A 27,937-nucleotide genomic window follows, 5' to 3' on the forward strand; every position below is an offset into this window, starting at 1 on the left:
ATATTTTATCTGATCTTGCATTGTGAATGGTTGTCTAAAGGTCTGCTGATTATTGCCTAAATTGGTTCCAAGACTAACTTAACTTCATTTCCAGACTACAGAAACGAGTGGCATGTATATACAAAAGAAATACCAGATTGTAAAAGTTTAAGGCACACATAAAATTATAAAATGAAAGAGAAAAAAAACACAGAGAGGCACAAATTCTCATCAAATAGGAAGTCGGAATATCCGAGCTCCGATTAGTAAATTTAATCTGGAACCTCCGCGAAAGTCTGAATTATGAGTCAGTTGTAGACAAACTACTTTCAGTGTTTATAAGACGAGATGTTTCAACGCTGTTTATATGCACGAAATAGCGCGTAGATCAGTGTTATTGTTGTAAGGCTGCTGTTACAGTTGTTAGCAATACGAACGAAAACAAGCAGGAAACTGGAACGCTACAACCCGGAAATGACGTAAGTTCCGACGTCCCAGTTCCGACTTCCGAGGTTCCGCAGCATTTATCCTTTGTTCCCTGTTCGTCAGCAGCCCAGAAGCGGGAGTGTTGATAAAGCTGTAAGAGAGCTGCAGCAGCAGCAGTTGATGAACTCTGGAAAGAAGTCCAGCAGCTTGAGGAACATCTGGTCAAAGAAACTGGAGGGAAGCAGGAGCTCAAACAGCGGCAGGACGCAGCAGAGGAAGAGACACCAGATGATGGATGATGTTTTCCAGCCCAGATTAGGTTTGGATGTTTCCTTCTTCATGCCAACTGTGTGGATGGTAGTTAAAGTTTAGGAACCGTTTTCAGTCTGCTGGTGGATTATTCCTCTGAATTAGAACTCGTTGTTAGGATAGTTAAACATCAGCAGGAGCTTCTGGAGCCCAGCTCAGAAATATTAGAGTTTGAAACGACAGAGGATCATCTAACTGCGGTGAAGTGAGCCGATATAAGTCAATGGATCTGATGTGTGTGTGTGTGTGTGTTCCTGTCTTGGCATCACAGTGAAAACCATTTTCCCGATTTCACCATCAAATTGAGGACCGTTTGTACCAAAGTGAGGACATTTTGCTGGTCCTCACGACCTATTTTGCTAACTGTTAGGTTTAGGACTAAGGTGTGAATTGAGTTTAGGTTAAGGTTAGGGTTAGGTAAGCACTGGTAATAGTTAGGTTTAGGGTTATTGTCAGGGTTAGGGCATAGAAAGGGTTGAAAATGACTGAAAATCCATGGAAGTCAATGGGAGTCAACACATGGTCCTCACTACATATAGCAAAAAAAAAAAGAGTGTGTGTGTGTGTGTTTTTAAAAATAAAGATAAAATAATAAATGCAGGTTTTAGCTGTTATTTAGATTTCCACAGACTTTTCCCAACATTTATTTTTCTTGTCATCAGGTTAGAAACTATGTGGTGTTTTTACATCATTTTCCACAAATATCAACATCCAATAGAGGAAAATGTATTCATCCTCTTTTTTCTCATTATTTTAGAACCTAAAAATAAAATAGGTTCTTTAAAAATAAAAACAAATTTTAACATAGTAGATATTTATCAGAAATTAGAAGTTGTCTTTTCAAAAGGTCATGTAATGTTTGTGTCTTTAAATTAGTTTTATGTAGCTGGACTGAGGGCAAAAATGGCTCTTTTTATTGTAAAGATGACAGACCTCTAGTTTAGGATAAAACATCTCACTGAATATGAAGTTCAATAAAATAACCAGAAACTGTTCTGTAATCTTCTTGTTGCTGATGTAGAGAAAGCTCCTTCAGTGCATATTAAACTATCGTTTGCACGTCAAATATTCTGAACATAAAGCCACAAGCATGGAGTAACACGTGTTCCCATCATTGAATAATAACGCTCACTGATATAAAAGTGATACTTAATAATTAAAGCTACAACTAATCATAAAATAGAATAGATCTCATGGGTTCTGATGGATTTCCCTCAGAAACTGTCCACTAATGCCGCCTGATGCATATTTCACACATTGAAGGATTGTTTAAGGAACAAGTAGTTGTTGGTTTATGATAAATTATGTCTCCTTTTTCTTATCACTGCACTAAATGATGAAATGTGTTTATTTCTGGTCTCTGTACTATATTCATATGAACAATCTCTACTTCACAAACCATCTGCTTCACAGCAAAACTCAGGCAATTATGTTTTATATAATAGTGATTTAATTCAGGGGTTAAATATGAGATTCTGCACATGACCTAAACTGTCAGTTCTTGAGGTTCAGTTTTCTCTAAACTGCTGATCAGATGTTTTTCTCTAATGTGAATCTTTACCAGCTTAGAAACATGAAGTTAAAGTTGTTCATAATGCATGTAATGTGTTTCAGTGCTGCCAGCAGATGTTAAAGAAGAGGCTCCTGAAGAACAGAGTCCTGATGTGGATCAGCAGGAGCAAGAGCCCCTCCAGATAAAGGAGGAACAGGAGGAACTCTGGACCAGTCAGGAAGGAGAGCAGCTCACTGTGAAGGAGGAGACTGATACCAGGTTTCCATTAACTGCAGCTCCTATCAAGAGTAAGGATTTGTTTGTGTGTGTGTCTCCTGTCTGGCAGCTAACAGTCTGGTGCATCTGGTTGTCTTTTATGATCAAAAGTAGATTAGCTTCACAAAAGGAGGAAGAAATTAGACGTTTCCTGAGCTGAAACTGCTGGAAAAATACGACGCAAACATAATATAAAGATATCTACGCAGAGCCTGGAGAGACTAAATTAAACTATTCTGCTCTCCTACAGACTCAAAGTTCACAACAAAATGTATTTAAAGGCTAAAAAAGTGGACTTCGCAGATGTCTCCTTTAACATTTGTTGTAAATATAGATCTGAGAATATTATTTAATATTTAATATTAATATTTTAATATTAATATTTTAATATTTTACCAAATAATATTTCGGTATGTTAAGGATTGTCCTGTTAATACCAGTAAGGCGATGGTATCAGGACAGAATAGAAAGGTGTGAGACGAGCTCTGACATTATTGAACAGCATAAACTTTGTACATATATGGAATGAATTCACACAATTTCTTAAAATACAAGAATTTATTAACAAACTCAAGTCAACTCAAGTCAAACATATTTCAATCAACAAACTCTTTACTATGCTAAAACAATCCAACTAAACTACCAAGCAGAATTAAAGAATAACGAAGACTAATGGGCTATGTACAATATAAACAAGTTGATTAAAGATGATTGGAAATCATGACCAAAAAGAGTGATGCAACATTACCATGCAATGTTTATGTTTGAGAACCAAGGATTATCTTGAAGAATCTGGAAGTGAAGTTAAGTTCGTCTTGGAACTAACTTAGGAAATAATCAGCAAACGTTTAGACAACCCTTCACAATGCAAGATCAGATAAAATATTATTTTAATAAAATAATGTTTTAAATAACGATCTGCTGAATAAAACCAACCTCCTGGATGACTAATTCTCAACGGTGTCTAATTAACTGCCTTTAGTTATTGAAATAATATTTGAAGAAATATTATTGAGTATTTTGGAAAAGAGCCAAATTTTCTGGAGAAATGGGGCTTAATGGTGTTTACTTAGTTATCAACTCTAGCAAATGATGTTCAGGGACTATTATTCACTAGCTTGAAAACCAACAACCTTTCTGTTGACTAGCCTTAATGCTAGCACACGTGTTCTTACCAGCTGGCCGTTGGGCTAACAAAGAAGCTAGCTAAAGTGCTAAGCTAGAAGATAGCTTAGCACCAGAATCAACATATACCTTTAAAATACCAGGGTTACAATGCATAAGCGCGGACGGCGCGTTATGAGCAATGTTCTGGTTGAAACCACTCTTTAAATAAAGTTTATCTTAACTTTAAAACATACAAAGAACACGGAACCGGCACGTGCCGTAGCTAGCCTACTAGCGCTAAAGATCGCCAAGTTCCACAAAACAAACTTTATAACATGAAAACGTTTAGATCCTTTCATCCTAAACCTATCTGTTAATCTGCCCAAACCTAACCTCTGACCATGGTGAGTAAACGTTGTCCAAGGGCGATGAAGTTCGAATAAACGTCCACAGTCAACAAGCGGTTGGTTTTCAGCTAACCTCTGCGTTCGCTCTGTGAGCAATAGCGTTAGCTCCGGAGGTCTGGGCGGCTGTTTGTTACCGTAACACGGTGGTGCAAGCCGTAGTCCGTCCTTGCGGCTCAGCTTGTAGAAACAGCTTCTCCACCGGGATCTCTCCTCGATACAGTTTTGCTTCTGTGGGGCCTCGAAGAGAAAATATTAGCAACTCTTACACCTTTTTCCCCGTTCATGAATGAAAATACCGGATACACAGACAGTATTTCATTCTACTTAACTTTGCATATGATCGATGATCGTATGGCTTTGGATCCAGTTGAATTTATGTGTTTTTGCCAGCAAAAGACATTTTGCTGGGCCTCTCCTGAACCGTCCTCCTCGAAGGCCGTATGGAAAGAGAAAGATTTGTGGAAAGGTGGGGGCTTTTATTTGGGTAATGGCGCCACAGGAAATCCGCAGTTACCCCCTTTCCTGGCTGTGCTGGAAGAAGGTTAATGCACTTTATTTTGAAAAGTTCCAGGAAAGTATGTACCAGAGTTTTAGTGTTGAAACCCATGGCTGTGGTCCCAACATCCCCCCTTTTTAGTTCCGAAGAATGGGATTAAATCCAGTCTTTGGGGCTAACAATCCGTCCTCAGCCATGTGAAAACAGTCACTGGGTTCCTGTAGCAAGGCAGAGTTCAACAGTTCATTTTGGTTCAGAGGTTAGTGTTTGGACAGGAGTGAGGCAGGCTTGGGGAGAGACTAACACTAATAAAATGTTTTAGAGAAAAAAAAAACAAAAAAACCCAAAAATAAAAGTTATGTAATAATTTTCACACCATAATAATACTGCTTTTAAACCTTACTTTCTGAAGTTCAAACCATAAGAAAGAAAAAGATTAAAACAGAGTATAGGGTGTTGGAAATTATTTACCATCTTCATACCTTGTTTGATAGATTTTACAGGCTTGCCATGTCTTTTAGGAACGCCGTTACCTCAGTTATAACACGCCTGCAGATCATCTCAAACTCCTCCTCTGTGATGACATCTTTGGAGTGGTTCCACTATTTACTACCAACCTTACTGTTCGATGTTGCACTGTGAAAAGGTGTTTGTCTTTTAAATGGTGGCTTGTCTTTTGGCTGACGCCAGTTACCACCCCCTTGGTTCTGTTGCATCACTTGGGGACTTACTTTGCACCTCTTCTTAGGCCTGTTCTGAGTTTGTATGTTTAACACTCTAACTTTGCCTTTTCCTGCTCTGTCTGAACGGACACGTGTTTCCCACACAAGCTGAGCAAATCTACGAGTCTCCTGCATGGAGAGATTCTCTGTTATGCAATGCATGGTCACGTCATACTGCACGCTAAGAAACAACGACTGTGAAGAAACAACGACTTAAAAGTGTGGTCTTCTTCAAGACCTGGAGCATAACATCCCTGAAAATAAGCTGTCTTTAAACGGTGGAAATATTCTCTGGGAGGTTCGAACTGTTTTTGCAAAACTGTCAAAGCATTAATAGTGGCAGCGGCTTCATCTCTGTAAACGTAGTACTCCTCTCTAAGAGCCTGGCAGAGAGCTGGATAACTGTCACTAATTTCTGGAGGAAGAGTCTTTATGAACACATGAACACTCTTAGCTGTTGTTTTCCAAATAAGCCTCAGCTTCTCACGATCAGAAGGAAAACGCAAGTCAAGAGGACAATGTTCAACCTCAAACAGGTAAGCATCAATATTTGACTCCTGGCTACCTGGATCAAAAACTTCTATGTCCTTAGCAAGTGATTCAAGCTGTTTGAAACGGACACCATGCTCCCAAGGTGGACCACGTCCATCTGAGAAGTCATGCTGGTTAGGTTCATGAAATGGTGGAAGATCATGATAAACCCTCTGGGGGAGAAAACAAGTTTTCTCATGATTTAAATGAGAGCTTTCTAATGAATGGACTCGTGCAAGTGGTGGGGGGTCAGGTTGGATTGAGTCACCTGAGAACCATGTGCTTCTCTCCTGGTCCCTAGGGGTCGACACAGAGTCAGAAAGGAGAGGGGTGCCGATCAGGCTGGAAGGGTGCTCCTCCCACTGAATCGGGCTACTTGTGCACGCTGAGTCCGGCACTTGGTCATCTTGGTGGTTGTTCACTGCAATGGAATTTGGCAGGAAACCACTGGAGACCATTTGACTTCCAACATTTCTGTTAAGGTCTGTGGAAGTAAGTTGAACACTTTGGCTAAATTTAGGAGGGGGAGACTCTGACCTAGGTGCTGGATGCCTGCTGTTTCAGTCTGCCCCCTGCTGTGGCTGCTGCAGCTGCTGTGAGTGAAAATGCAAATTGGGTACCTGAACAGTGGGGGTTTGTTCCTGCTTTTGGGATGAAGCTCTCTTGAGCTCATCTGCCTTCAGGTCCACTAACTTTGCTTCAGCTTTCTCCATCCTCTCCTCGGCTTTTGAGAGCTCAAACTTTACAGCATTCTGTCTTTGAAGGGTCATCTGATGGTCAGTCAGTAACTGATAATATCTTTTAGCTTCCAGTTGTGATTTCTATTGATACAACAAGGTAAGCCGACAAAGAACATCTGAAATCAGAATCTCTCTAGTTGGATTTCCAATTAGGTCAAGTAATTCTTGAATCTTTTTATCACATGCAGCAAGGTCAAACTGATTTAAAACATCCCGCTCATCTGGAAACAAACGGATGAGATCAGCAACCACCACCTTCTGCATCTCCACATCTGCTGAATTCATAATGGAGTGTGATTCCATCATTCTGGCAGACACTACAAAACAACAACAAAGTTATGAGAATGTTGCTAAAAGCAACAACAGCTAACAAATGTATATCCAGATATATATGTATATCTGACTATACATATATTGGAAACATTTGATTGTAAAATGGGTGCATCAGTTGATGACTCAACCTGTGACATATGACAACACTATGCTCCAAGTGTTACAATGCTACTCCTTTCTCTAAGGATATTTGTGATTTTAGAGTTAATTTTTCACCTTTCTTTGGGAGAACTAGTGATTAGACACTACTCTTAACCTTTAAGGGAATTTTGTTTACAATGCAAAGGAAAAAGAAAATTGCTACACCTCCTAAGTGTAATAATTGCAATTTGACTTTTGATTCACCCCCCTTTATGGCAGGCAGGGTGATTAGATAAAATTTGGGATTTAATCTGGCAAAAATCCTGTTCTTTCAAACCATAAAACAAACTATAAAGTTCCTGAATGGATACATGCATCAAATTAGGTCAGACACTAAACTAACTGTATAGTTAATTTAGTTTCAAATTGTGGTCTTACACAAAACACAGCCTCTGGATACAGATGTGCAGCAACTGTCTGGACAGTGAGGTTAACTGAAGTTAAACCAAGTCTCAAGTTATTGCTTACACAGAAGAAACCAGACTGAGTCAGAACATCTAAAATTTTGCTTATGTAGCAGAGTTGGTTGTTACTAGCACGGAGATACTGGAGTTATTAATTTTGACGAACGTCTCAAATTGTGAACTCCTGGATTTGTCACGAGTTATAATGTTCTCTTAACTATAATCAGTGACATCTGATTTTAGAACTCTGATGTTTTGAGTCCTATTGTGACCAGTGACAGCTGGTTTTAAGCTAATCACTTGGTACCTCAATAATGTGCAGTTGTGGTTTTATTCATTCACATTTATGTACAGTGCAAGCTGTTCATGATAATGCCCACCCAGGGACGCCACTATGTTGTAAATATAGATCTGAGAATATTATTTAATATTAATATTAATATTTTAATATTAATATTTTAATATTTTACCAAATAATATTTCGGTATGTTAAGGATTGTCCTGTTAATACCAGTAAGGCGATGGTATCAGGACAGAATAGAAAGGTGTGAGACGAGCTCTGACATTATTGAACAGCATAAACTTTGTACATATATGGAATGAATTCACACAATTTCTTAAAATACAAGAATTTATTAACAAACTCAAGTCAACTCAAGTCAAACATATTTCAATCAACAAACTCTTTACTATGCTAAAACAATCCAACTAAACTACCAAGCAGAATTAAAGAATAACGAAGACTAATGGGCTATGTACAATATAAACAAGTTGATTAAAGATGATTGGAAATCATGACCAAAAAGAGTGATGCAACATTACCATGCAATGTTTATGTTTGAGAACCAAGGATTATCTTGAAGAATCTGGAAGTGAAGTTAAGTTCGTCTTGGAACTAACTTAGGAAATAATCAGCAAACGTTTAGACAACCCTTCACAATGCAAGATCAGATAAAATATTATTTTAATAAAATAATGTTTTAAATAACGATCTGCTGAATAAAACCAACCTCCTGGATGACTAATTCTCAACGGTGTCTAATTAACTGCCTTTAGTTATTGAAATAATATTTGAAGAAATATTATTGAGTATTTTGGAAAAGAGCCAAATTTTCTGGAGAAATGGGGCTTAATGGTGTTTACTTAGTTATCAACTCTAGCAAATGATGTTCAGGGACTATTATTCACTAGCTTGAAAACCAACAACCTTTCTGTTGACTAGCCTTAATGCTAGCACACGTGTTCTTACCAGCTGGCCGTTGGGCTAACAAAGAAGCTAGCTAAAGTGCTAAGCTAGAAGATAGCTTAGCACCAGAATCAACATATACCTTTAAAATACCAGGGTTACAATGCATAAGCGCGGACGGCGCGTTATGAGCAATGTTCTGGTTGAAACCACTCTTTAAATAAAGTTTATCTTAACTTTAAAACATACAAAGAACACGGAACCGGCACGTGCCGTAGCTAGCCTACTAGCGCTAAAGATCGCCAAGTTCCACAAAACAAACTTTATAACATGAAAACGTTTAGATCCTTTCATCCTAAACCTATCTGTTAATCTGCCCAAACCTAACCTCTGACCATGGTGAGTAAACGTTGTCCAAGGGCAATGAAGTTCGAATAAACGTCCACAGTCAACAAGCGGTTGGTTTTCAGCTAACCTCTGCGTTCGCTCTGTGAGCAATAGCGTTAGCTCCGGAGGTCTGGGCGGCTGTTTGTTACCGTAACACGGTGGTGCAAGCCGTAGTCCGTCCTTGCGGCTCAGCTTGTAGAAACAGCTTCTCCACCGGGATCTCTCCTCGATACAGTTTTGCTTCTGTGGGGCCTCGAAGAGAAAATATTAGCAACTCTTACACCTTTTTCCCCGTTCATGAATGAAAATACCGGATACACAGACAGTATTTCATTCTACTTAACTTTGCATATGATCGATGATCGTATGGCTTTGGATCCAGTTGAATTTATGTGTTTTTGCCAGCAAAAGACATTCACGCGCTGGGCCTCTCCTGAACCGTCCTCCTCGAAGGCCGTATGGAAAGAGAAAGATTTGTGGAAAGGTGGGGGCTTTTATTTGGGTAATGGCGCCACAGGAAATCCGCAGTTACCCCCTTTCCTGGCTGTGCTGGAAGAAGGTTAATGCACTTTATTTTGAAAAGTTCCAGGAAAGTATGTACCAGAGTTTTAGTGTTGAAACCCATGGCTGTGGTCCCAACATCCCCCCTTTTTAGTTCCGAAGAATGGGATTAAATCCAGTCTTTGGGGCTAACAATCCGTCCTCAGCCATGTGAAAACAGTCACTGGGTTCCTGTAGCAAGGCAGAGTTCAACAGTTCATTTTGGTTCAGAGGTTAGTGTTTGGACAGGAGTGAGGCAGGCTTGGGGAGAGACTAACACTAATAAAATGTTTTAGAGAAAAAAAAAAACAAAAAAACCCAAAAATAAAAGTTATGTAATAATTTTCACACCATAATAATACTGCTTTTAAACCTTACTTTCTGAAGTTCAAACCATAAGAAAGAAAAAGATTAAAACAGAGTATAGGGTGTTGGAAATTATTTACCATCTTCATACCTTGTTTGATAGATTTTACAGGCTTGCCATGTCTTTTAGGAACGCCGTTACCTCAGTTATAACACGCCTGCAGATCATCTCAAACTCCTCCTCTGTGATGACATCTTTGGAGTGGTTCCACTATTTACTACCAACCTTACTGTTCGATGTTGCACTGTGAAAAGGTGTTTGTCTTTTAAATGGTGGCTTGTCTTTTGGCTGACGCCAGTTACCACCCCCCTGGTTCTGTTGCATCACTTGGGGACTTACTTTGCGCCTCTTCTTAGGCCTGTTCTGAGTTTGTATGTTTAACACTCTAACTTTGCCTTTTCCTGCTCTGTCTGAACGGACACGTGTTTCCCACACAAGCTGAGCAAATCTACGAGTCTCCTGCATGGAGAGATTCTCTGTTATGCAATGCATGGTCACGTCATACTGCACGCTAAGAAACAACGACTGTGAAGAAACAACGACTTAAAAGTGTGGTCTTCTTCAAGACCTGGAGCATAACATCCCTGAAAATAAGCTGTCTTTAAACGGTGGAAATATTCTCTGGGAGGTTCGAACTGTTTTTGCAAAACTGTCAAAGCATTAATAGTGGCAGCGGCTTCATCTCTGTAAACGTAGTACTCCTCTCTAAGAGCCTGGCAGAGAGCTGGATAACTGTCACTAATTTCTGGAGGAAGAGTCTTTATGAACACATGAACACTCTTAGCTGTTGTTTTCCAAATAAGCCTCAGCTTCTCACGATCAGAAGGAAAACGCAAGTCAAGAGGACAATGTTCAACCTCAAACAGGTAAGCATCAATATTTGACTCCTGGCTACCTGGATCAAAAACTTCTATGTCCTTAGCAAGTGATTCAAGCTGTTTGAAACGGACACCATGCTCCCAAGGTGGACCACGTCCATCTGAGAAGTCATGCTGGTTAGGTTCATGAAATGGTGGAAGATCATGATAAACCCTCTGGGGGAGAAAACAAGTTTTCTCATGATTTAAATGAGAGCTTTCTAATGAATGGACTTGTGCAAGTGGTGGGGGGTCAGGTTGGATTGAGTCACCTGAGAACCATGTGCTTCTCTCCTGGTCCCTAGGGGTCGACACAGAGTCAGAAAGGAGAGGGGTGCCGATCAGGCTGGAAGGGTGCTCCTCCCACTGAATCGGGCTACTTGTGCACACTGAGTCCGGCACTTGGTCATCTTGGTGGTTGTTCACTGCAATGGAATTTGGCAGGAAACCACTGGAGACCATCTGACTTCCAACATTTCTGTTAAGGTCTGTGGAAGTAAGTTGAACACTTTGGCTAAATTTAGGAGGGGGAGACTCTGACCTAGGTGCTGGATGCCTGCTGTTTCAGTCTGCCCCCTGCTGTGGCTGCTGCAGCTGCTGTGAGTGAAAATGCAAATTGGGTACCTGAACAGTGGGGGTTTGTTCCTGCTTTTGGGATGAAGCTCTCTTGAGCTCATCTGCCTTCAGGTCCACTAACTTTGCTTCAGCTTTCTCCATCCTCTCCTCGGCTTTTGAGAGCTCAAACTTTACAGCATTCTGTCTTTGAAGGGTCATCTGATGGTCAGTCAGTAACTGAGAATATCTTTTAGCTTCCAGTTGTGATTTCTATTGATACAACAAGGTAAGCCGACAAAGAACATCTGAAATCAGAATCTCTCTAGTTGGATTTCCAATTAGGTCAAGTAATTCTTGAATCTTTTTATCACATGCAGCAAGGTCAAACTGATTTAAAACATCCCGCTCATCTGGAAACAAACGGATGAGATCAGCAACCACCACCTTCTGCATCTCCACATCTGCTGAATTCATAATGGAGTGTGATTCCATCATTCTGGCAGACACTACAAAACAACAACAAAGTTATGAGAATGTTGCTAAAAGCAACAACAGCTAACAAATGTATATCCAGATATATATGTATATCTGACTATACATATATTGGAAACATTTGATTGTAAAATGGGTGCATCAGTTGATGACTCAACCTGTGACTTATGACAACACTATGCTCCAAGTGTTACAATGCTACTCCTTTCTCTAAGGATATTTGTGATTTTAGAGTTAATTTTTCACCTTTCTTTGGGAGAACTAGTGATTAGACACTACTCTTAACCTTTAAGGGAATTTTGTTTACAATGCAAAGGAAAAAGAAAATTGCTACACCTCCTAAGTGTAATAATTGCAATTTGACTTTTGATTCACCCCCCTTTATGGCAGGCAGGGTGATTAGATAAAATTTGGGATTTAATCTGGCAAAAATCCTGTTCTTTCAAACCATAAAACAAACTATAAAGTTCCTGAATGGATACATGCATCAAATTAGGTCAGACACTAAACTAACTGTATAGTTAATTTAGTTTCAAATTGTGGTCTTACACAAAACACAGCCTCTGGATACAGATGTGCAGCAACTGTCTGGACAGTGAGGTTAACTGAAGTTAAACCAAGTCTCAAGTTATTGCTTACACAGAAGAAACCAGACTGAGTCAGAACATCTAAAATTTTGCTTATGTAGCAGAGTTGGTTGTTACTAGCACGGAGATACTGGAGTTATTAATTTTGACGAACGTCTCAAATTGTGAACTCCTGGATTTGTCACGAGTTATAATGTTCTCTTAACTATAATCAGTGACATCTGATTTTAGAACTCTGAGGTTTTGAGTCCTATTGTGACCAGTGACAGCTGGTTTTAAGCTAATCACTTGGTACCTCAATAATGTGCAGTTGTGGTTTTATTCATTCACATTTATGTACAGTACAAGCTGTTCATGATAATGCCCACCCAGGGACGCCACTATGTTGTAAATATAGATCTGAGAATATTATTTAATATTTAATATTAATATTTTAATATTAATATTTTAATATTTTACCAAATAATATTTCGGTATGTTAAGGATTGTCCTGTTAATACCAGTAAGGCGATGGTATCAGGACAGAATAGAAAGGTGTGAGACAAGCTCTGACATTATTGAACAGCATAAACTTTGTACATATATGGAATGAATTCACACAATTTCTTAAAATACAAGAATTTATTAACAAACTCAAGTCAACTCAAGTCAAACATATTTCAATCAACAAACTCTTTACTATGCTAAAACAATCCAACTAAACTACCAAGCAGAATTAAAGAATAACGAAGACTAATGGGCTATGTACAATATAAACAAGTTGATTAAAGATGATTGGAAATCATGACCAAAAAGAGTGATGCAACATTACCATGCAATGTTTATGTTTGAGAACCAAGGATTATCTTGAAGAATCTGGAAGTGAAGTTAAGTTCGTCTTGGAACTAACTTAGGAAATAATCAGCAAACGTTTAGACAACCCTTCACAATGCAAGATCAGATAAAATATTATTTTAATAAAATGATGTTTTAAATAACGATCTGCTGAATAAAACCAACCTCCTGGATGACTAATTCTCAACGGTGTCTAATTAACTGCCTTTAGTTATTGAAATAATATTTGAAGAAATATTATTGAGTATTTTGGAAAAGAGCCAAATTTTCTGGAGAAATGGGGCTTAATGGTGTTTACTTAGTTATCAACTCTAGCAAATGATGTTCAGGGACTATTATTCACTAGCTTGAAAACCAACAACCTTTCTGTTGACTAGCCTTAATGCTAGCACACGTGTTCTTACCAGCTGGCCGTTGGGCTAACAAAGAAGCTAGCTAAAGTGCTAAGCTAGAAGATAGCTTAGCACCAGAATCAACACATACCTTTAAAATACCAGGGTTACAATGCATAAGCGCGGACGGCGCGTTATGAGCAATGTTCTGGTTGAAACCACTCTTTAAATAAAGTTTATTTTAACTTTAAAACATACAAAGAACACGGAACCGGCACGTGCCGTAGCTAGCCTACTAGTGCTAAAGATCGCCAAGTTCCACAAAACAAACTTTATAACATGAAAACGTTTAGATCCTTTCATCCTAAACCTATCTGTTAATCTGCCCAAACCTAACCTCTGACCATGGTGAGTAAACGTTGTCCAAGGGCGATGAAGTTCGAATAAACGTCCACAGTCAACAAGTGGTTGGTTTTCAGCTAACCTCTGCATTCGCTCTGTGAGCAATAGCGTTAGCTCCGGAGGTCTGGGCGGCTGTTTGTTACCGTAACACGGTGGTGCAAGCCGTAGTCCGTCCTTGCGGCTCGGCTTGTAGAAACAGCTTCTCCACCGGGATCTCTCCTCGATACAGTTTTGCTTCTGTGGGGCCTCGAAGAGAAAATATTAGCAACTCTTACACCTTTTTCCCCGTTCATGAATGAAAATACCGGATACACAGACAGTATTTCATTCTACTTAACTTTGCATATGATCGATGATCGTATGGCTTTGGATCCAGTTGAATTTATGTGTTTTTGCCAGCAAAAGACATTCGCGCGCTGGGCCTCTCCTGAACCGTCCTCCTCGAAGGCCGTATGGAAAGAGAAAGATTTGTGGAAAGGTGGGGGCTTTTATTTGGGTAATGGCGCCACAGGAAATCCGCAGTTACCCCCTTTCCTGGCTGTGCTGGAAGAAGGTTAATGCACTTTATTTTGAAAAGTTCCAGGAAAGTATATACCAGAGTTTTAGTGTTGAAACCCATGGCTGTGGTCCCAACATCCCCCCTTTTTAGTTCCGAAGAATGGGATTAAATCCAGTCTTTGGGGCTAACAATCCGTCCTCAGCCATGTGAAAACAGTCACTGGGTTCCTGTAGCAAGGCAGAGTTCAACAGTTCATTTTGGTTCAGAGGTTAGTGTTTGGACAGGAGTGAGGCAGGCTTGGGGAGAGACTAACACTAATAAAATGTTTTAGAGAAAAAAAAAAAAAAAAAAAACAAAAATAAAAGTTTTGTAATAATTTTCACACCATAATAATACTGCTTTTAAACCTTACTTTCTGAAGTTCAAACCATAAGAAAGAAAAAGATTAAAACAGAGTATAAGGTGTTGGAAATTATTTACCATCTTCATACCTTGTTTGATAGATTTTACAGGCTTGCCATGTCTTTTAGGAACGCCGTTACCTCAGTTATAACACGCCTGCAGATCATCTCAAACTCCTCCTCTGTGATGACATCTTTGGAGTGGTTCCACTATTTACTACCAACCTTACTGTTCGATGTTGCACTGTGAAAAGGTGTTTGTCTTTTAAATGGTGGCTTGTCTTTTGGCTGACGCCAGTTACCACCCCCCTGGTTCTGTTGCATCACTTGGGGACTTACTTTGCGCCTCTTCTTAGGCCTGTTCTGAGTTTGTATGTTTAACACTCTAACTTTGCCTTTTCCTGCTCTGTCTGAACGGACACGTGTTTCCCACACAAGCTGAGCAAATCTACGAGTCTCCTGCATGGAGAGATTCTCTGTTATGCAATGCATGGTCACGTCATACTGCACGCTAAGAAACAACGACTGTGAAGAAACAACGACTTAAAAGTGTGGTCTTCTTCAAGACCTGGAGCATAACATCCCTGAAAATAAGCTGTCTTTAAACGGTGGAAATATTCTCTGGGAGGTTCGAACTGTTTTTGCAAAACTGTCAAAGCATTAATAGTGGCAGCGGCTTCATCTCTGTAAACGTAGTACTCCTCTCTAAGAGCCTGGCAGAGAGCTGGATAACTGTCACTAATTTCTGGAGGAAGAGTCTTTATGAACACATGAACACTCTTAGCTGTTGTTTTCCAAATAAGCCTCAGCTTCTCACGATCAGAAGGAAAACGCAAGTCAAGAGGACAATGTTCAACCTCAAACAGGTAAGCATCAATATTTGACTCCTGGCTACCTGGATCAAAAACTTCTATGTCCTTAGCAAGTGATTCAAGCTGTTTGAAACGGACACCATGCTCCCAAGGTGGACCACGTCCATCTGAGAAGTCATGCTGGTTAGGTTCATGAAATGGTGGAAGATCATGATAAACCCTCTGGGGGAGAAAACAAGTTTTCTCATGATTTAAATGAGAGCTTTCTAATGAATGGACTCGTGCAAGTGGTGGGGGGTCAGGTTGGATTGAGTCACCTGAGAACCATGTGCTTCTCTCCTGGTCCCTAGGGGTCGACACAGAGTCAGAAAGGAGAGGGGTGCCGATCAGGCTGGAAGGGTGCTCCTCCCACTGAATCGGGCTACTTGTGCACGCTGAGTCCGGCACTTGGTCATCTTGGTGGTTGTTCACTGCAATGGAATTTGGCAGGAAACCACTGGAGACCATCTGACTTCCAACATTTCTGTTAAGGTCTGTGGAAGTAAGTTGAACACTTTGGCTAAATTTAGGAGGGGGAGACTCTGACCTAGGTGTTGGATGCCTGCTGTTTCAGTCTGCCCCCTGCTGTGGCTGCTGCAGCTGCTGTGAGTGAAAATGCAAATTGGGTACCTGAACAGTGGGGGTTTGTTCCTGCTTTTGGGATGAAGCTCTCTTGAGCTCATCTGCCTTCAGGTCCACTAACTTTGCTTCAGCTTTCTCCATCCTCTCCTCGGCTTTTGAGAGCTCAAACTTTACAGCATTCTGTCTTTGAAGGGTCATCTGATGGTCAGTCAGTAACTGAGAATATCTTTTAGCTTCCAGTTGTGATTTCTATTGATACAACAAGGCAAGCCGACAAAGAACATCTGAAATCAGAATCTCTCTAGTTGGATTTCCAATTAGGTCAAGTAATTCTTGAATCTTTTTATCACATGCAGCAAGGTCAAACTGATTTAAAACATCCCGCTCATCTGGAAACAAACGGATGAGATCAGCAACCACCACCTTCTGCATCTCCACATCTGCTGAATTCATAATGGAGTGTGATTCCATCATTCTGGCAGACACTACAAAACAACAACAAAGTTATGAGAATGTTGCTAAAAGCAACAACAGCTAACAAATGTATATCCAGATATATATGTATATCTGACTATACATATATTGGAAACATTTGATTGTAAAATGGGTGCATCAGTTGATGACTCAACCTGTGACTTATGACAACACTATGCTCCAAGTGTTACAATGCTACTCCTTTCTCTAAGGATATTTGTGATTTTAGAGTTAATTTTTCACCTTTCTTTGGGAGAACTAGTGATTAGACACTACTCTTAACCTTTAAGGGAATTTTGTTTACAATGCAAAGGAAAAAGAAAATTGCTACACCTCCTAAGTGTAATAATTGCAATTTGACTTTTGATTCACCCCCCTTTATGGCAGGCAGGGTGATTAGATAAAATTTGGGATTTAATCTGGCAAAAATCCTGTTCTTTCAAACCATAAAACAAACTATAAAGTTCCTGAATGGATACATGCATCAAATTAGGTCAGACACTAAACTAACTGTATAGTTAATTTAGTTTCAAATTGTGGTCTTACACAAAACACAGCCTCTGGATACAGATGTGCAGCAACTGTCTGGACAGTGAGGTTAACTGAAGTTAAACCAAGTCTCAAGTTATTGCTTACACAGAAGAAACCAGACTGAGTCAGAACATCTAAAATTTTGCTTATGTAGCAGAGTTGGTTGTTACTAGCACGGAGATACTGGAGTTATTAATTTTGACGAACGTCTCAAATTGTGAACTCCTGGATTTGTCACGAGTTATAATGTTCTCTTAACTATAATCAGTGACATCTGATTTTAGAACTCTGATGTTTTGAGTCCTATTGTGACCAGTGACAGCTGGTTTTAAGCTAATCACTTGGTACCTCAATAATGTGCAGTTGTGGTTTTATTCATTCACATTTATGTACAGTGCAAGCTTGTTCATGATAATGCCCACCCAGGGACGCCACTATGTTGTAAATATAGATCTGAGAATATTATTTAATATTTAATATTAATATTTTAATATTAATATTTTAATATTTTACCAAATAATATTTCGGTATGTTAAGGATTGTCCTGTTAATACCAGTAAGGCGATGGTATCAGGACAGAAGAGAAAGGTGTGAGACGAGCTCTGACATTATTGAACAGCATAAACTTTGTACATATATGGAATGAATTCACACAATTTCTTAAAATACAAGAATTTATTAACAAACTCAAGTCAACTCAAGTCAAACATATTTCAATCAACAAACTCTTTACTATGCTAAAACAATCCAACTAAACTGCCAAGCAGAATTAAAGAATAACGAAGACTAATGGGCTATGTACAATATAAACAAGTTGATTAAAGATGATTGGAAATCATGACCAAAAAGAGTGATGCAACATTACCATGCAATGTTTATGTTTGAGAACCAAGGATTATCTTGAAGAATCTGGAAGTGAAGTTAAGTTCGTCTTGGAACTAACTTAGGAAATAATCAGCAAACGTTTAGACAACCCTTCACAATGCAAGATCAGATAAAATATTATTTTAATAAAATAATGTTTTAAATAACGATCTGCTGAATAAAACCAACCTCCTGGATGACTAATTCTCAACGGTGTCTAATTAACTGCCTTTAGTTATTGAAATAATATTTGAAGAAATATTATTGAGTATTTTGGAAAAGAGCCAAATTTTCTGGAGAAATGGGGCTTAATGGTGTTTACTTAGTTATCAACTCTAGCAAATGATGTTCAGGGACTATTATTCACTAGCTTGAAAACCAACAACCTTTCTGTTGACTAGCCTTAATGCTAGCACACGTGTTCTTACCAGCTGGCCGTTGGGCTAACAAAGAAGCTAGCTAAAGTGCTAAGCTAGAAGATAGCTTAGCACCAGAATCAACACATACCTTTAAAATACCAGGGTTACAATGCATAAGCGCGGACGGCGCGTTATGAGCAATGTTCTGGTTGAAACTACTCTTTAAATAAAGTTTATCTTAACTTTAAAACATACAAAGAACACGGAACCGGCACGTGCCGTAGCTAGCCTACTAGCGCTAAAGATCGCCAAGATCCACAAAACAAACTTTATAACATGAAAACGTTTAGATCCTTTCATCCTAAACCTATCTGTTAATCTGCCCAAACCTAACCTCTGACCATGGTGAGTAAACGTTGTCCAAGGGCGATGAAGTTCGAATAAACGTCCACAGTCAACAAGCGGTTGGTTTTCAGCTAACCTCTGCGTTCGCTCTGTGAGCAATAGCGTTAGCTCCGGAGGGCTGGGCGGCTATTCGTTACCGTAACACGGTGGTGCAAGCCGTAGTCCGTCCTTGCGGCTCGACTTGTAGAAACAGCTTCTCCACCGGGATCTCTCCTCGATACAGTTTTGCTTCTGTGGGGCCTCGAAGAGAAAATGTAAGCAACTCTTACACCTTAATTTCCCCGTTCATGAACGAAAATACCGGATACACAGACAGTATTTCATTCTACTTAACTTTGCATATGATCGATGATCGTATGGCTTTGGATCCAGTTGAATTTATGTGTTTTTGCCAGCAAAAGACATTCGCGCGCTGGGCCTCTCCTGAACCATCCTCCTCGAAGGCCGTATGGAAAGAGAAAGATTTGTGGAAAGGTGGGGGCTTTTATTTGGGTAATGGCGCCACAGGAAATCCGCAGTTACCCCCTTTCCTGGCTGTGCTGGAAGAAGGTTAATGCACTTTATTTTGAAAAGTTCCAGGAAAGTATGTACCAGAGTTTTAGTGTTGAAACCCATGGCTGTGGTCCTAACACATTGCTGTTAATGCGCATGAACCTGTTCCTCTGGAAGCTTCCAGAGAACTCTGTAATTAGTTTCTTAATTTCTTGGACAAGGTTGACATTAGGGCCTGTATTTCTCTTCCCTCCTATGACCCGTCCATCTTGGTCACCTGCCTCGCTGTCTTTGATCACTGGGAGCCTTATTTCCTTTCCTCTCTAGAGACACTGGTTATCAGTATAAAACCATCTGGCTCCCCCTGTGATGTTCTTCCTCCACGTCGTCTTAAGGAGTTTTCTTCTTCTATTGGCCTCTTTATCCTTAAAGTTATTAACAGTAGTTTGACCTCCAGCGTGGAGCAGAACAATTTTAAACATACTATTGTGAAATCTGGCCTCAATCATTCTGCTTTGTTAAGCTTTAGGCCGATCTCCAATTTACCCTTTTCTGTCCAAAATTTTGAAACAACAGTTTACAACCAGCTGAAGCTTTATTGGATAAATATATGATTATGGAAGTGTTCCAGTCTGGTTTTAAAACTTACCACTGAATCGGCTCTTTTAGAGATTTTTGATGATGTATTCTTAGCAACGGATTCTGGGAACTGCTTTTAGATTTACCAGCTGCTTTTGATCCAGTGGATCATAACGTTCTCATCTCCAGACTGGATCAGTGGGTGGGCATCACTGGCTCAGCTCTTTAATGGTTGAGGTCCTACTTCTCTGATAGGAGTTTCTGAGTCATGGTGGATGATTTTACTTCCCCCGGGGGGTACCTCAAGGCTCCATTCTTGGAGCCCTGATGTTGCGTCTTATTTTTGTGCTGATGACTGTCAAGTCTACTTCCCTTTAAAACATAATGTTTCTGTTTAGCCTCTCCATGATTGCCTTTGTGCCATCTAGGCATGGATGGCACTGAATTTTCTTAATTTTAATTAAAAATAACTGTCATGCTTTTCAAATCCAGTGACTCCAGCAGTATTTCTTCCTGTGGCCGAGCATAAAAATCCAGCATCATTAATTCAATTTTAGTTTAATAAAAATGAGCCACGGCCTAAAATTTAAAACAGGTTTGAATGTCCCACCCCAGTAGCAGCTTTAATTCTGCTTCGTTGTTACATCAACTACCTCTCTGGTTCTGGTGCACCTGAGGACACGGGTGTCTGCAGCCCAGAAGCCTCTGCAGTTTGCTCACCAGTCCCATGTTGGAGTGGGGTTATGTGTGTGTCTTTTAGACTTTTATTAGTGCATATTGTTTGTTTTTATGGGTGTATTTTATGCTGGGACAAATTAATTTCCCCTTTGAGGATTAATAAAGTTTCAATCAATCAGTCAAAGCTTGGCTCACAGGTCCTCTTTCTTTCAGTTGAGGCGGCCGTCAGAAATCAAGTCCCTCTAGTCTTTCTCTGTCTTGCTGTGACATGTAGTGGCTAAAATGCAACCAGAATTGTTGGGAAACTGTTGGTTTAGAGTTGATGCACGCGCTGGGGATAGTAATTATCCTGATATTTAATTCCAGCTCCAGACCTTCTACAGGTAGATATCACCTTGGGCAAGAGGCGCTTATTCCCAAGGTTCCACATCGATGTATGGATGTACTGGCCTTTTGTGTGTATGTGTGTACTTGTACTTGCTGCTGATTAAGAACCATTTTTTGTATTTTTATCGTAAAGTGAGGACATTTTGACAAAGTGAGGTCCTCGCTTTATCAAATTCTGATTTTGGGACAGAGGTTAGGTTTAGAACTAGGGCATGAATTGAGTTTAGGCCCAAGAAATCAAGGATAATGAATGGAAGTAACTGAAAGTCCTCATGAAGATAGAAGTACAAGGATGTGTGTGTGTCTTTGTTAGAATGTTGTGAAATTATGATTATTTGATTATGAATATTTAGAAAAAAATAGAATTTAACAATCATAATTAATATATAATGTATCATTCATATCCAAAATCACCCACAGTGTTTAGCTATTCAGAATATACTATGAAAATGTGATTGTTTGGCTGCTTGCACTTAATAATTGGAAGTATTAAGCGAGAAGCATGGACGTGAGGACATGATGAGTGGCTGAGATCTCGTGAGAGCTGTGCTCAAGTAATAACTCAAGTAAAACAAGCCAATAAATTGAAGCCCAACATAGAAACGTTTAAAATACTAACCACTGTCTCATATTTCCCAATAAAACAAACTGGAAGAGGAAACCTTAGACAGCCTGGAGAACTAGGTAGATGAATGTTGACAACATAGCAATGGGCAAAACACAAAAATCTGCATCCATGACCACACAAGCATCAAGATACCCCCGTTCAGAATGCTCGGCCAGCACCTCCACTATCTCTCCAGAGAAAAGCTACGCTGATGTCCTGGACTCTATCGGCAAGAAGCTACCCAGCCTGGATGCTCGTCTTACCCTGGTGGAGGTTCTCCACAAGGGTATCTCTGGAGTTCAGCCACAAACAACAAGCTTCGCTCACAGCCAAGAAACAAACGCTGAGGGATAAGGTAAAGAAATGTACCGATGGAATGATGCAGCTGTCTGAAACAAAGAAATGAGGGAGACCATCCTGAATATACAATATATATATAAGCTTGGGGCATGCGGGACAACCTTGTCTTCTCCGGCATCCTGGAACGGGCAGAGGAGGACACTGAATCCCCTATCTGGGAATTTCTCCAAAGTCAACTAAAACTCCCAAGTGACGAGGTTAAAAACATCACATTCCATCGGGTTAACTGGCTCGGAGGTAAGAAGCCCGACAACAACCGGCCTCGGCCATTTGTAGTGAAATTCAGGCACTACAAGCAAAAAGAGCAGGTCAGGAGTCGGGGCAGAGAGCTACGGGGAACGAACTTCAGTGTCATTGACTAGTTTCCAAAGGAGATCCTCGATTGGAGGAGAGTATTATTCCCAATCAGGAAGAAATATATCACTGAAGTGGCTGTAGATAAACTCTGTTAATGGTCAGTTGTTCAGGGACCTGGTTGGATAAGAGGTTAGATAACACAGTTATAATCTAATGTAAAGCACAGCTCAGCATGATGAAAGCATGTACCTGTAAGGCAGGAGTAAAGAGATTTAAGACAATCTGATTAAAATCATAACCAATCAAAAGCATGAAGCTTTTAATAAAAGTATCCGAAGTAATTGAAAATCCTCAAAAATAACAAAAAAAGCTTTATATATTATGTACAAAATAATACACATACGGTATTTTTATCAACAATGTAATAACTATTCGTTTTCAGCTTTAAATTAAAGCATTTAAATCACTATATACATTTGTGTTTTAGAATATGGTAATTAACACTAGAACTCCCAAGCCCGTCAATTTGACGGCGAGCATTCTGGATGCGAGGCGGTGATGATGTCATCACATTACATTGGTCAGAATGCTAGAGGTTTTCTTGCATGCTATAAAATGATGGTTTTGACAAGAATTAATAATAGTATTTGATCAAAACCTATTCTGTTTTATTATGATTTATATATAGTACTGAAAAATAATACAGAGTAGCGGGTACATTTAAAAAAAAAAAAAAAAAGCTTTACTAATCTGACCAAAAGCTGGACAGCTCCATGTTACGCCCCCCTTTTACTCTGCGGACATAAACTAGCGCTAAAAATGCCTTCAGCTCATCCACACTCATGTCCCAGGAGGAATCATCTCCATGCAGAGGAACGTGGTCTGGGCATCTTGGATCTGGCGTTCTGTCAACGTGTTCTGGCACTGATGCCTCCCTCTACTTTCTTCCTCCCATACTACTGTCCACACAGTGCCATCCTTTCCTATTTCCTCCTCATTCCCAGGTGTGCGCTCGTCTCGCGATGAAAACGCTTTAAAGCGCAGAATAGATTGTTGTTCCTGGGCTACTATATCTATGACCTAACTTATTGTTTATTTCTTTGTCCATCATCAGTATCTTGATCTGTAGTTTCTCTCCTGCCAGCTGGATTGCTGGGTTTATAGCTGGGCACTGATCACCTGGCTCGTCTCCCTGTCTCTAAACCTGCGCTGATTGTAGCACTGTTGCTATAGTTTATATATTATTAGTTTACTAATCTGTAAACTATAGCCTAAAATGATAAAATCGTCACATAGGCTAGTCTTTTACTACCTTGAAATAATGCGCCACAACCTCCTGCTAACGGGACGACTTGTGTTTTTTAGCCGGGGGAGGCTCACTCTCTGACCCGCTGTCACTGGAACTGAATGCTGACCAAGAGCCGTCAGAATCCCTCTCGACCCCAGAATCATGATCATCAAATTTTTGAAGCATCTCCAATGCCTCTTGAGCAGAAAATATCCTTCTAGAAGCCATTTGTAGGATGCCAATAATCTCCTTCTCAGACTGCGTTCTAGAGTGGCGGTTGCTAGGCAACGCTCGCGCGTATACTCAGCCGCGGGAAACAAAATATCAATGTAAATAATAGGGCCGTCAAAATAGCGGCTGTGGTAGTTAGAGGTAGAAATACTTAGATCTTTAAATAGAGACATAGGAATACACAAGACACAGGTTTAGAAAAAGTCAGGATGCCAGGAAGATAAGAGTTTTAATAAACCAGAGTTATGTCATGTCAAACTTTCATACCCGTCAAATTGACGGCCCTGGGAGTTCTAGTGTTAAACCATGACACATTGTGGCCTCTCTGATTTTATCTACTGTACTGTTCACTGATAATATTTATCAGATTATTTTCTCTAGTTCTAATCTTCATCATCTTTGTAACATTGTCATGATAAAGTTGTTCATAATGCATATAAAGTGTTTCAATGATGTCTGCAGATGTTAAAGAAGAGGCTCCTGAAGAACAGAGACCTGATATGGACCAGCAGGAGCTGGAGCTCCTCCACATAAAGGAGGAAAATGAAAGAATCTGGTCCAGCCAGGATGGAGAACAACTGAATGTGAAGAAGGAGACTGATGATACCAGGTTTCCATTAACTGTTGTTTATATGAAGAGTGAAGAGGATGAAGAGAAACCTCTGTTCTCTCAGCTTCATCAACACAAAACAGAAGACAGAGATCTTCCAAGAAGCATCTCAACTGACCAGATAAAAACAGAAATTAAAGTAGAGGACTGTGGGACAGCAGAATCCACCAGGAACCCACATCTAAATACTCATGGAGGCACTTCCAACTATTCAGAGACTGAAGACAGTGAAGATGATGAAGAGGATGATGTGAACCATCATAAATCTGAGCTTAAACGCTTATCAGACTCTGAAACTGAAGACAGCGAGGATGATTGGAAGGAGAGCAGGACTCCAGGATCAGGCAGAAACACTGTCAACAAATCTTTGAGCTGCTCTGAGTGTGGAGGAAAATTTGCTAACAGACACTCTCTTCAGAGTCACATGACATGTCATCCAAGATTAACGTCTTCAGATTGTTCTGGTAATGAGACATGTTTCAGTGAAAAGAAAAACATAGATTCACTGACGAAGTTTCAGACGGGTAGTAAAGATTTTAACTGTGGTGATTGTGGTAAAAGTTTTAACTTGAAACAAGATCTCAAAAGGCACACAAAAGTCCACACAGGAGACAAACCTTTCATTTGTGATGCATCTGTAACAAAATTGACCTACAAGTCAAGTTTAGGCAAACACATCAGTATTCAGAGAGGAGACAAACCTTTTAGTTGTGATGCTTGTGGAAAAAGATTTGCCTACAAGTCACATTTAAACACACACATAAGAATCCACAAAGGAGTCAAACCCTTTAGTTGTGATGCTTGTGGAAAAATATTTTCCTCCAAGTCATATTTAAACACACACATGAGAAATCACGCCGGAGTCAAACCCTTTAGTTGTGATACATGTGGAAAAATATTTTCCTCCAAGTCATATTTAAACAGACACATGAGAATCCATACAGGAGATAAACCTGTTAGTTGTGATACATGTGGAAAAAGATTTGCCTTCAAGTCAGTTTTAAACAGACACATGAGAATTCACACAGGAGACAAACCTTTTAGTTGTGATACATGTGGAAAAAGATTTGCCTTCAAGTCAGTTTTAAACAATCACATGAGAATTCACACAGGAGTCAAACCCTTTAGTTGTGATACATGTGGAAAAAGATTTTCCTCCAAGTCACATTTAAACACACACATGAGAATCCACAAAGGAGACAAACTTTTTAGTTGTGATGCATGTGGGAAACGATTTGTCTACAAGTCACATTTAAACACACACATGAGAATTCACACAGGAGACAAACCTTTTAGTTGTGATACATGTGGAAAAAGATTTGCCTTCAAGTCAGTTTTAAACAATCACATGAGAATTCACACAGGAGACAAACCTTTTAGTTGTGATGCATGTGGAAAAAGATTTGTCTCCAAGTCACATTTAAACACACACATGAGAATTCATACAGGAGACAAATTTAGTTGTGATGCTTGTGGAAAAAGATTTGTCTCCAAGTCATATTTAAACAAACACATGAGAATTCACACAGGAGACAATCCTTTTAGTTGTGATGCATGTGGAAAAAGATTTGTCTCCAAGTCACATTTAAACACACACATGAGAATTCATACAGGAGACAAAACTTTTAGCTGTGATGCTTGTGGAAAAAGATTTGTCTCCAAGTCATATTTAAACAAACACATGAGAATTCACACAGGAGACAAACCTTTTAGTTGTGATACATGTGGAAAAAGATTTGTCTCCAAGTCAAATTTAAACACACACATGAGAACCCACACAGGAGACAAACCTTTTAGTTGTGATGCTTGTGGAAAAAGATTTGCCTCCAAGTCCCATTTAAACACACACATGAGAACCCACACAAGAGAAAAACCGTTTAGTTGTGATGCATGTGGAAAAAGATTTGCCTGCAAGTCAAATTTAAACAGACACATGAGAACCCACACAGGAGACAAACCTTTTAGTTGTGATGCATGTGGAAAAAGATTTGTCTCCAAGTCACTATTAAACACGCACATGAGAATTCACACTGGAAATAAACCCTTTGGTTAAGATCTTTCTGTGGACTGTTTTGGTTCCAAGGCACAATAGAACAAACGCAAGAATCCAAACTGGAGAGAAACATTTTGGTTGTGATGAATGTGGTAAAAACATTACCTTCAAGTCAAATCTAAACCAGGATGATAGAATTTACAGAAAAGACAAACCCATTGCTAGTTATGTTTGCAATGGCCACCATTCAGCCTAGGGTTTTAACAGATTTCAATGAGAGTGTTTCATCGCACATAGGTTGGTTTTATGGATTACAGGCTTTTTAACAGGTAGAGTCCAGCAGGTTCAACACTCTCTGACAAAACAATTACCAGCAAAGCTCTCCACATGGATGTGCTTTATCTTCATTGTTATTCACCTTGTACACAAACTCCTGCAAAAGCACTTTCCCTAATAGACATTTAATTAAATATGCTGACAACACGGCCCTTTTAGACAACAAAGGAGAGGAGCATGGACTAGTTCAGGCCTTTTCACTAATTGGTGCAAAAAATCCAAGTTGCTATTGACTTCAGGAAGCTTCAGTCATTCTCCCCAACCATTATCGATGGAGATCAAATTGAGACTAATGCTAGAAGTACCTGGGCATGGTTCTGGACTGCCATCTAAGGTGAGACTCATGGGCTGACAGGGCAACTTAACGCCCTTAGAATATCCTTGACTTCTGTTCATCAGAACAGCCCACTTAAGAGGCAGTGTCTTGTTAAAGAAAATTAGTTTAGGATAAAACAACCTAAATATTGTTAATTTTATTGTGTTTAGCTTTTGTTTGTGGTGGTATGAGGCTACCTGGTGAAGCTAATCTGAACAGGCCTCTAAGCCATAAGGCTAGTTTTATGTGTTCTGTGTTTTAAAGTTTAAATAAATGTTATTTCAATGAGATGTTTTAAACAGTGGTGGTCCAGTAATGGGATTTTGCTCCATTTTATCTGTGTTTTTGTTTAATCGCTTTGAACTAACCTGCTAAAAATGTGTTCCAGTACTGCTTAAAACATGCTAAAGGTTGTCTTTGCTAGTGGCTAACAGGCTAATAGCCTTGCTTATAAACATAGTATACAGCTTTGTTTACACGAGAGCTTGTCTCATTTGCTCCGTAATCGGATAACGCACCATCAATGCTTGTATACACATTAATATTTGTATTGTATTATTAAGTAATTAATACAAAGAGAAAGTAACATCTAATACCAAGCACAACAAAATAGCACTTTTAGCAAACAGCACATGCACACAGAGAGGTGCAACACTTTAAACTGTATGATCCCTAATTTGTAGCATATGTAGCATTAACTTACTGATAAAACTGCTTTCTGAAACCAGACCCAAGGGAGCACTGGGGAACAGACTCCCTATTAATTTAAAACATTTGGCAATAAAAACAAATTTGCTCCATGCACATGTGCTGAGAAAGGTGTAGTTATGTCTAATAATAAAATAAATTCCATCAAATTATTAAAATGAAAATAAACTCATTTTATTCACAAAAT

At 39.5% G+C, this 27,937-nt stretch overlaps 2 protein-coding genes across 3 annotated transcripts in view; both read left to right on the top strand.

The window, feature by feature from the left end:
- Window positions 1-27,937, top strand: part of LOC124861406 (NACHT, LRR and PYD domains-containing protein 4-like) — a 328,592-nt gene that overhangs the window by 53,632 nt on the left and 247,023 nt on the right. The gene's annotated exons all lie outside the window — the stretch shown is intronic.
- Window positions 320-27,899, top strand: LOC124861428 (gastrula zinc finger protein XlCGF58.1-like). 2 transcript variants are annotated; one of them, XM_047355207.1, is made up of 3 exons: window positions 320-724; window positions 2,329-2,514; window positions 24,250-27,899. In XM_047355207.1, exons 1-3 carry the CDS (start codon window positions 586-588, stop codon window positions 26,448-26,450), a joined length of 2,526 nt encoding a protein of 841 aa, XP_047211163.1. In that variant the 5' UTR covers window positions 320-585; the 3' UTR covers window positions 26,451-27,899. The 2 variants fall into 2 exon arrangements, with proteins under 2 accessions (XP_047211163.1, XP_047211164.1); XM_047355208.1 differs by lacking the exon at window positions 2,329-2,514.

Source organism: Girardinichthys multiradiatus, chromosome 24, assembly GCF_021462225.1.
Source record: "Girardinichthys multiradiatus isolate DD_20200921_A chromosome 24, DD_fGirMul_XY1, whole genome shotgun sequence".
Lineage (NCBI taxonomy): Eukaryota > Metazoa > Chordata > Actinopteri > Cyprinodontiformes > Goodeidae > Girardinichthys > Girardinichthys multiradiatus.

Excerpts from the sequence above, each read along its gene's own strand:
- LOC124861428 (XM_047355207.1), top strand. The coding sequence starts at position 586 with ATGAACTCTGGAAAGAAGTCCAGCAGCTTGAGGAACATCTGGTCAAAG. Across the intron at positions 725-2,328 it reads TGTTTTCCAGCCCAGATTAG|TGCTGCCAGCAGATGTTAAA; the intron begins GTTTGGATGTTT and ends AATGTGTTTCAG. Across the intron at positions 2,515-24,249 it reads AACTGCAGCTCCTATCAAGA|ATGTTAAAGAAGAGGCTCCT; the intron begins GTAAGGATTTGT and ends TGATGTCTGCAG.